This window comes from Camelina sativa, chromosome 11 (genome assembly GCF_000633955.1).
Source record: "Camelina sativa cultivar DH55 chromosome 11, Cs, whole genome shotgun sequence".
NCBI classification, from domain to species: domain Eukaryota; kingdom Viridiplantae; phylum Streptophyta; class Magnoliopsida; order Brassicales; family Brassicaceae; genus Camelina; species Camelina sativa.
The window spans coordinates 16246101-16257176 of NC_025695.1; the positions used below are offsets into that span (position 1 = coordinate 16246101).

Below are 11076 nucleotides of genomic sequence, written 5' to 3' on the forward strand. Positions count from 1 at the left end.
GGGGGGGGGGGTACATGAAAATTTTCTTCCTGGTCACCGCCCATATAAGATTCATCTACTTTGGTCTGTGTGTCAGTCCTATAATCTTGCACTGGCACATACCCATCGTGACCATTTCCAACTACCCACCCGTCATCCGTTCCAAGATATGGGTATTATTATCGGACCATGTGATGTGTTTCTATAAATGTTTAACAAAAAAAAATGTATTAGCAAAACATGACATATAAATTTAGCAATAAGGTTTTTTAAAAATACAATAATATGTTACCTTACGCGCTGATGCTATTTCTGTAGAAACAAATAAAGTTCTAAATTAATTCAATGTTCCACATGCAATGAATATCTACCGAAACGTAAAAAGAAAAATATGTGTGGAGATTATATAGACTTGTTGGATTTGCAAGTTCTAAGAAAACACATATTTGCCACTCTATTTATAATGGTTTAAGTAATCTTCCAAAAATAGAATGTATTTCTTTTAAATATTATGATTAAAAACAAACTAGTCAATATAAATTTTCACTAACAATACATTTGAACAATAAATTAAAATATAGTGATAATATTATTAGTCAATATATAATTTCGCTAACAATATTCTGATTTTTCTTTTGATTTTGGTGATTGATTCTTGATTGATTATTCGGGCAAATATTGATAGTGTTTTTAATTGTTTTGAAATGTTTTTTTTTATTGAATAGTTATATGAGCAGTCAAAAATCTATTAACCACTAATCAATGCATTAATGTTATTCTCTTATTAATGATTAACTTCATAAACTCTTTTGCAGTATTATTAGTGATGATGATGAAAAATATAAAATTTATTATTGAAATGGATTTTAAAAGAAATAAAAAATGAGAATAATTAATTTATAAAAATAAAATATTTAATATATATATATATACTTTTGAAGAGCTTTTAAATATAAAACAGAGAAAAAAATGCTTTTAAAATTGTTTAGTTTTAAAACATGAATTTGACGCTTTAAAAAATTATAAAACAAATAAGTGAAAAAATGACTTTTAAAGCTTAAAAAAAATTAAAAGCAAAAAAAATGTGATTGGCAAAAAAAATGGTGTCAAGGCTTTAAACATTTTTAAAATCTTAAAGTGGCTTACACATTTTTTAAATATTAAAGTGGGTTACAAATCAGGGATTTTATTACATTGTATTTTGCTACTTCTAATTCATGATTTGTTTAGTATTTCAGTTTGACTCATGGATTTTTTTATTATTTTTCCATTCATTTGTTAATTTTCATTGGAAAATTTACATATATAAAATGCTCCATGAGCGTATCTGTGTATTTAGTTCAATGATTTCAAGTCATCTAACATTTCTTATCCCTAGATATCAGTCTCGTTGACGCACTACATCTATCTTGCAAATCCCAATACCATACAATCTAATTCATAAACCATTTAAACTAACCAACTTGCAAAATCTGTAACTTTGCGAAACTAAAATTTTAAAAACTCTTGATCAAAAGAAAAGTATTTTTTTATGCTTGCTACTAGCTAGGTTTAACACATTCTAGCCAGTTTATTTTTTATATCTAGAAACCTTGTTAAGTTTGTATAGCCAAATCTCAGATATTGAATCACTACAAAAAAACACGCGTTTTGCAAGGACGAGTTGCGACGGAATACAGCTCTCACAAATTTGCGGTGGATTTGCGAGGATATTACGAGAAACAAAAAGTTCTTAGCAAATCCCTCGCAAAATTGTGAGGAAGCCAGTCGTCGCAAATCCGCTGCTCATTTGCGAGACATTTACGACAAATTCGCAGGGAAAGACACCTTCCTCGCAAATCAATCGCAATATTGCGACGCATTTGCGAAAACAGAATCCATAGCAAGATTGCTATGGACGTGCGAGTGAATTGCGATAGCCTAGCAAATCCATTGCAAAATTAGGAAATTATTTTTTTTATAAATATTACAAAAGTTAATATAATTATTTTGAAATATATTTCAATGTGTTCATAAGGTGAATTATTCTGAAATACATTACTATTACATTACTATTAATGATTAAAATGATGATAAAAAAGAGTATGATGAGACATTGGACCTTATAATATACTTGAAAGTTAATTTTACTAACTTTTAAAATTATTTTGATGGTTTTTATAAATTAAATATACAGGGTTTGTGACATATTTGCGACTGATTTGCTAGATAAATAGCAAATTAGTCGCAAATCCATCGCAAATTAAGATAATCATAGCAATTCCCTCGCAAATGACAACTTCAAACCCTAAACCCTAAACCCTAAACCCTAAACCCTAAAGACTAATTACATTACTATTAATGATAAAAAAAGATGAATCCAAGACTTTTAATCAAAGATAGGACAGTGCAACACAAATTGTTGGAGAATTGGATAATTTTGGAATATTTGTCCCAATGTAATGAACATATATATGATATAGTGTAGAAGATAGTTAATGATTAGAGGAAGATGCAAAATTGGACAATTTTGGAAAGTTTGATGATAGAAAAGAGTATGATGAGCCTATAGGACCTTATAATATACTTGAAAGTTTATTTGACTAATTTTTAAAAATTATTTTGATGTTTTTTATAAATTAAATATTCAAGATTTGCGACAAATTTGCGATGGATTTGCTAGTCGCATAGCAAGTTAGTCGCAATTCCATCGCAAATTTCTAAAATCATAGCAATTCCCTTGCAAATGACAACTTTAAACCCTTGAACCTAAACCCTAAATTAGTCGCAAATCCATCGCAAATATCCCAAATCATGGCAATTCAACTTTAAACCCTTGAACCTAAACCCTAAATTAGTCGCAAATCCATCGCAAATATCCCAAATCATGGCAATTCAACTTTAAACCCTTGAACTTTAACCCTTATGACATTATATGTTTGCAATTCTCAATATTCTCATATAATTCTTATATAAATTACATATTTTTTATATGTTTGGAAATTCTGGAAATATTTTTATATGTTTGCTAGAGATTTGCGAGGGACCCTAGCTAATCCTTAGCAAGTTCTGCGAGGGATTTGCGACGCAGCGTTTTTCTATCTAAACAGAAAACCTAGTTTGAGCGTAGCTCAAACCTCGACTAATCCGCAGCCACAAAAAACCAAAATCCCTAATTCCTCTCTTCTACGATCTATCTCCACCTCTCTTCTCCGATCTATCTCCACCTCTCTTCTCCGATTAACCACCTCTCTGCATCTTCTCTCTTCTCTGCTTCTCTCTATCTCCACCTCTCTTCTCCGATCTGTCCTACGCTTCTCTCTATCTCCTCGTCTCTGGTTACTGTCTCTCTCTTCTCTCTATATCCTCTCGTCTCCGGTGACTGTCTCCTCCTCTCCCCTCTATCTCCGGTGAGTCTCCTCCTCTCTTCTCTATCTCTGATTACTCTTCCTATTCTCTCGATCTGAAAGTGTTGTTAGTTTAGGGTTTAGAATTTTATTTTAGGGTTATGATTTGGGGGTCAATTTTTAGTTTAGGATTCTAATTTCGAGTTTGGGGTTCTTATTTCGTGTTCAATTTCGATTTTAGGGTTTCAATTTTAGGGTTTCAATTTTAGGATTTTGATTTTAGGTTTCGAATTCGAGTTTAATTTGTTTTTTTGTATAATTTTATTGAATTTTGGTTTTAGTGTTTAGGTTTAATTTTAATTTTATTTGTTGTAGATGTCTTCTCGAGACCAAAACGGGTCTGTAAACCAAAATGTTTACAGCCAGTTCATATCATCTCAAGTGTTATCTCCTCCCATATCTGCTCGAGGGATACGCTCTATTGGCTCTGCTCAAAGGTTACCTTCTCCCGCTTCTTCTCAGGGAACCTCACCGGCAACACAAGATAACTGTAATGCAACCTCTGCGGGGGTGCATGCAAAATGATTTTCTTCCTCAGCAATTAACTTCGCGTGTCAACAGTATGTCTGTCTCTCAAACTTTTTTCACTTTGGAAGAGTTACTTGCAAGTCCTGGGCGTGCTGGCTTACCAAAACTGGATCCTAAGCGACCTCCGGGTACTATCTGGTGAGAATGTTATTCATCTTACCTATAGTTTATCTTTATGTTTTGTATTTTCAATGATCCTCATTCGTTTTATCTTATGTTTTGAAGGTTTGACCAGGATTCTTCGGTTGCTGCTACTGGCCGGGCCATTTTTGAAAGAGATTTCCAATCAGCTCATGCCAATTGGACCCAAACGGTCCGGTTGTAAACCGGTGGTTTAAAACTTTTGCGGTAAGTTACAGATTTGTTGATGTGTTTAAATTACAGATTTTGTGTGTTTATCACTTGATTCTAGTTCTGATTCTGTTTCTGATTCATTTTATGTCTTTACAAGCAAACATATAACTGGGATGCGTCCATCAATGGAAGAGTTAAAGTTAAGTTTGAAAAGAAGTTGAAGACCCGGATGAGTGATCAAGTGTCTCGGTGGAAGGGTACGTGGAAGAAGAAAGGTAATGACGCAATGCCGCGGTGGCTTGATCGTACCGTATGGGATGGCTTGGTCAATTTTTGGTGTGAACCAAAATCAGAAGCAAAGAGTATCAATAGCCGTAATGCTCGCTATAGTGATACTGATGGCACCGGAATACATAAGCACCGTTTTGGTCAGACCTCTTTTAAAGCCCGAGCACGAAAGCTTGTAAGTATCTCTATTTAACACAAGTTCATTAATTATATCATATCTACAATATAGTAATATAGTTGTTTCATTCCTCTGTTTTTAGTCTGAGAGGACTGGTGAGCCACTACCTGATTTCCTGCGAGTCCTAGAAGACACTCATAGGAAACCTGATGGGTCGTTTGTTGATGGACTGTCTGAGAAGATGTACAATGAAGTGTCGTCAAAGATAGTTGAAGCTGAGTCAGTAACTGGAGAGTAGTGCTTCCGGCGGGTTATCAGTAACTGTGAAGAACCAAATTTATGCCGAGTAAAACATGCTTCATTGTTTATGTTTATGTTTGTGTAAACACTTATGGTGTGTATATGTTTTGTTGGCAGGTTGCTCCGAAAAAAACGAACCGGATATATGGGGTTGGTAACATGCAAGCAGAAGCATGCTCAGCTCATATTGTTCAACCGCCTCCTCCTTCTGAAGATCCACTTGTTCTAGCTGCGAAGCTTGCTGCTGCCGAAGCTGTTCTTGCAACTCAGGCAACTCAGTTACAGAAGATGCATAGTTATGATGCATACTTTGATTATCTTGCAGAGAAAGATCCAGAGTTTGCTGCAAGGTTTCGTCGAGAAGATCCAGCTATCGGAGACACAACCACCGGCGGAGAAGCTACCGGCGGCCAAGCAACCTGATGAACTCTCTTTCTCTCTTAATGTGTAATGATGTTTAGCTTAGAACTTGATCTCCCTTGTAAACTTATTTTGTTATTTGAAAACTTAGTACTTCTAATTACAGTTTTAATTTGCATAAGTTATAAGGTTTAATTTTAATTACAGGTTTAATTATAATTGCCGGTTTAATTCTAATTAAGGTAACCAAAATGAAAATTATAATTTTTTTTATACCATTATTATTATTTGCGACGGAAAAAATAATTGCAAAAGCATCGCAAATTTGCGAGGGAGTTACTAGATACTAATTTTGCGAGGAAATTGCTTTTCAAACAAGTCTTCGCTATTTGCGATTAGTTTGCGAGGAACTTTTTTTCCTCGCAAAAGTTGCGAGGGATTTGCGACGTTGACCGATTTGCGAGAAGCGATTTGCGAGGAACGGACTTTCTTCGCAAATCTCTCGTTTTTGTCGATTTGCGAGGGATTTGCGACGTTGACCGATTTGCGAGAAGCGATTTGCGAGGAACGGACTTTCTTCGCAAATCTCTCGTTTTTGTCGATTTGCGAGGGATTTGCGACGTTGACCGATTTGCGAGAAGCGATTTGCGAGGAACGGACTTTCTTCGCAAATCTCTCGTTTTTGTCGATTTGCGAGGGATTTGCTACATATTCGTCAATCGCAAAACCGTTGTTTTCTTGTAGTGAATCTCTAATGTAAAATAGAATGTTTGTGAGAAATTACTTCAAAAGAAAGATGTAAAAATTCTCTAAGATATGTAAAATAGAATAATGGAAGGAGTGATTTTAGAAAAAAAATAGAAATGTGGCCACGAAAATAATTTATCAGATGTATATTAGATTTTGTTTCTTTTTTTTTTGGTAATTACACTACCACGGTTGAACAACTTCACATTCACAAAGACGCTTATTTTTAGGCAGAGGAGTGCAAGTGCAGTTTTTAGGCATCTCACTTGCACTTCGTGCACCCAAGAAGTCAAGGAAACAAGTGATTGGTGGACTGCCTCTGTCTGTGCATGATCCATTGAAGACTTGTTTAGAACGTCGATACACTGGTTCCTTCATTGGTGGAAAAACTGATACATCTGTTTTTTTTTTACATGACACAAAAGCATAGACATTAGTAAATACATATGAGTCAGTTTTTTTAAATCCAGACTGTTTTTTTTTAGTGAGGAAGAAATATGCATCTAATTATGATACAATATATTAATGTTACCTTGTGACGAGTGGATGGGGAGAAGAGAGAAAAGGACACAAGAAACCAAAAATATTGGAGTAACCTTCATCTTTTTTTTTTCTCTTTTGACTATGATTTTTCTTTAAAAATTGTATGTTATGGTTTCAGCAGTTGTACATTGATATATAGCTATTTTGCAACTTCTTTGCATCTGTTGTTCAAAAAAACCAACTTCTTTGCATCTTATCTTTTTTGGAAATAGAATGAAAACTGTTGGACCAAAATTATATGTATTTTTTCGTTTTACTGAATATTGAAAAAGTCACGGGAGTTAATCCGTTTTATGGTATATAACATTTATTTCTAAGAAATGTAATGTTTAAAATTAGGAAGGCATTTTAAAAATATCAAGACAATTCCTCTTTGTTTAGTTCACATATTTATAAAATCTATATATACATTTTTGAAGTACATTTTGGGTTCTACCCTTATATTTGTACTTATTTAAAAATTTATTTACAAAATTAATCCCTAAAAAGTTTTCAAAAATATCATTATTTTAGATTTTGTTTCTTAAATATTTTACATACCATTCCAACTAAAAAATACAGCAAAATCAATATGGAAACAGAAACTATGATATATTTAACTACATCTTCAATTGTTTATTGAAGATATTCTATCTCTGAATATTTTGCAAACAAATTCCTATTTTGTTTTCCGAAACCTGTGAGCTTTGATTCTTAACCTAAGAAAAACTTCGATTCACGTTTATTTAATATTATATAGATAACCTTAATAAATTTTTAAATATTATGAATATGTAAAATTAATTTTTTAAAAATACTATATAATATGGTTATATGGTAGATGGTTAAAAAGAGGACATGTTGGAATTAATAAATTATCATTAAATTTATGCTAACACGAGTTAAATCCTCATTTTATTATTTGTCAACACTATTAATATTATAATATTTGACATATAAAAATTAAGTTGACTTAATCATAGCGTATTAAATTATATATGACTTATTATGTATTTAGATCCCTTATTTTTGTTATAATAATTAAAAATCATAATAGAATCTCAAATACTAAACAAAACAAACTAAATATAACAAACAAAAAATGGTCATGAAGTATATTAAAATATCCAATATGTAACAAACAAATATAATATAAAATATAAATAACAATAAAAATTATATACACGCGGTGTACCGCAGATTAAAATCTAGTAAATATACGTTATCAAAACCATATTGTATATCTTTTTACTTTTTTCTCCATATTATAAAATAAATCTACGTTAGAAATATCTTGTTAGTTTATAAAACTAGAAGATTCAACCAAAACACTTTATATATGTACATGTAAATTAAATAGAACATGGATTGGACTATCACTGATAAAAAAACCCATTTTTACTGATATAATAATACTCAAAGTAATTTTGGTTTCTCAACTGAGGCTCTTATCACTTAGACGTGGATTACAAAGAGGAACGTAGCTCATTTAAAATAACATTATTGCATACGGAAAAAAATCCAAACCCTAATTATAAATCAAGAAAGCGAATAACTTAATTGTTGCAAACGACAAAACAGTCGCATTGACGACGGTTGTGAGGAAGAGGAGTGCATTTGCAATTCTTAGGCATAGCACTTGCACTCTTCGATCCCAAAAGATCTAGAAAACATGTGTAGCTTGGACTTCCTCTGTCTGTGCAAGAGCCTCTGAACACGTCCTTTGATGGGCACCATTCTAACCCTAATAGAGTACATTTTTGAAATAACACAGCTTAATTAAATTGCATTGAGTGTGTGTTATTACATTTGAAAAACATATATGAGCTGAGCATTATCATACCTTCGGCAAGGTTGGCTGAGAGAAGGGAGAAAAGGAGACATGAAACCAATAAAATCGCAACGCATTTCATCTTTGGTCTCTCTTCTTCTTCTTTTTCTTGTTCTCCTTTTTTTTTTGTGCGTGTGTGTATGTTGTGATTAATATATATATATATATATATATATATATATATATATATATATAATTTAACCAATGCATGTTTCGTAGGCTTGATTTTTATTTATACGAAGGTATATTTAATGCATAAATTAAATTTTGGTATATCTTGTTAATTTGTAATTTCCTGGAAATCTGGTGTGTCTTGTTTTCTTTTATGGTAAAAACAAATTGGTATTCAATCAAATAATGTAGTTACTCTTTTTTCTTTTCGGATCAAATATTATAGATATTATTTTCCATTCGAGTATTTTCTAACATAATTTAGTCAGTTTTGGAAATAAAATATTCTAACCTTATAGTTAAGACAATATACAGTTTCTGTAAATATCGTTTTTCATCTACTATATTTAAGGTACAATAAATGATTAAATATTTAAATTACTCGCTAGTCGTGTTCAAAAACGCATATATTTTCTGTAAATCATCTAACATCATTCTTTGATTTCTCTAAAATTTGAGTCATCATGATCAATTGATCTCACCTATGTTTGTACTTGGCAATATTAATTTTAGAAAGGTTGTCGAATATGAATATATGATTAAACGATCTTGATTCGAATATTGCAAATAGTTACTAATTGTAACCAATTAAACAATTCAACTGTATAGAAATGAACCAATCGTTGAACTCTGATGCCTATCACGAGAGACGTAACGATTGTTGGGGGTAGTGAAGTTTGAAAGGAAATATTTAAGTAAAAACAAAAAAATGCAAGATTTAACTCTTTAGTTTTCCAAAGTTTATGTATTCCATGATTTTTCATTTTATTAACGATATATGGGAAAGTAACAAAATATATTAGTCCCTATTCATATATTGTGAGGCTGATAAGGATAGGTAAGCAAGCATTACCAACAATAGATGAAAGATAAATAAATATCTTAGAATTAATTTCGTGGAAACACAGAATATGGAATATCCCACATATGTATAATATTTATTTAAAAGGTGATAAATATACCAAATAAATATCTTGAGGCTTGGGACCGATATGCAGAATCTGCAATCGAAAATAGAATGGGTAACAACTTTACAACTAGAGCCTTTTGAAACAGTTCAAGCTAGCGAAGTTAATGCACTTAACTACAACACAATCATTTTAGTGTTTTCTTGATCATCCATAAAGCTGTTCAAACTTTTGAGACCGTTTATCTAATTGTATTAGACGTGGCTACAATGGGGGCTATAATTTGTTTTTTTTTTAATCTTCAACTAGGTGGTAGCCTAGACGTTGCGTGGGTTGTTCTATTTTAAAAAATAACATAAAATGACATATTGCTATTATTTTGGGGTTTTTTGCGTACATCAAAATATTTTACTTATGTTTTATTTATATTTTACCCAGATTTTACTTATTTTTTTTATACTTTATTTTTTTATATTAAAAATATATGTAAGAATGTGAACTTGTAATATTGGGCCATGAGCCTATATATTTATCAAACCGTCTTAGATTTATTACTATTTTAGTAATAAATCTAATATATTGCATTGGTAATGATATTTTGCATTTCAAATGTTTGACTTTTCGGGTTCTTTTTATGGTTTAAAGTATAAGTAAAATAACATATGAATTTAAATTACAACGTTTTACAATATACAAATTTTAAATTATTTTAGTTTGATCTTTAAAATAAAAATGCTGGAATAATATCACTCATATATTTTTAATATAAATCTATAAAAGATGAGTAATAGTGTATCTGAGTTTGATTTTTTAATCATAGTTGAAATTAACAAAAACAAATAATTATTAAATTTAATTTTAAAAATAGCAAATGTCAAAAGGAGGAGTCTCTATGTGTCAACTTTTTAGAGCATGAGTTTACAAAAAAAACATTACTTTATCAATAAATCTAATATATTGCATTAATAATGATATCATGCATTTTAAATGTTTGACTTTTTGGGTTCTTAATATATTTTAAAATATAAGTAGAACAATATATGGATTTAAATTACAACTTTTTACAATATATGAATTTTAAATTTTAGTTTGATCTTGAAAATAAAATACTTGAATAATATCACTCATATGCGTTTTTAATATAAATCTATAAAAGATGAGTAATAGTGTATCTGAGTTTGATTTTTTTTTTATTATAGTTAAAATTAACAAAAACAAATAATTATAAAATTTAATATTAAAAATAAAAAATGTCAAAAGGAAGAGTGTCTATGTGTCAATTACTTAGAACATGTTTAGAGAAAATCTTACTTTATTATATAAGATGGCTTTAGATCAATAACAAAACTAGGCCTAAACAAGACTCGTAGATGACATGTGAGAAACCTAAATTCTTTAGAAAATGAGCTTAATTTTGTATTACTTCAAAATTTATTATGTTATCAAAATTTAGAGTTAATTTTAGTACATTTTAAAATTTGAAGTGATTAAATCTAGAGTTGATTTTTTATCAAAAAGGTAAAATAAAAAAATTTAGAGTTAATAAGTTCTAGGATATAAAAACACATTTATAGCTGAAAGATTTTTTTTTTTTTTTTTGACACCTTATATAGCCGAAAGATTAAGTGACAATAATGCATGATT

General features: G+C 30.6%; 2 protein-coding genes across 2 annotated transcripts; both read right to left on the reverse strand.

Annotated features, from left to right (window-relative positions):
- Window positions 6184-6602, reverse strand: LOC109127288 (defensin-like protein 242). Its single transcript, XM_019231872.1, has 2 exons — window positions 6533-6602; window positions 6184-6398 (listed from the first exon to the last, which is right to left on the reverse strand). The coding sequence occupies exons 1-2, from the start codon at window positions 6600-6602 to the stop codon at window positions 6184-6186; spliced, it is 285 nt and encodes a 94-aa protein (XP_019087417.1).
- LOC109127623 (putative defensin-like protein 244) lies at window positions 8079-8435 on the reverse strand. The gene is made up of 2 exons (XM_019232627.1): window positions 8366-8435; window positions 8079-8266 (listed from the first exon to the last, which is right to left on the reverse strand). The coding sequence occupies exons 1-2, from the start codon at window positions 8433-8435 to the stop codon at window positions 8079-8081; spliced, it is 258 nt and encodes an 85-aa protein (XP_019088172.1).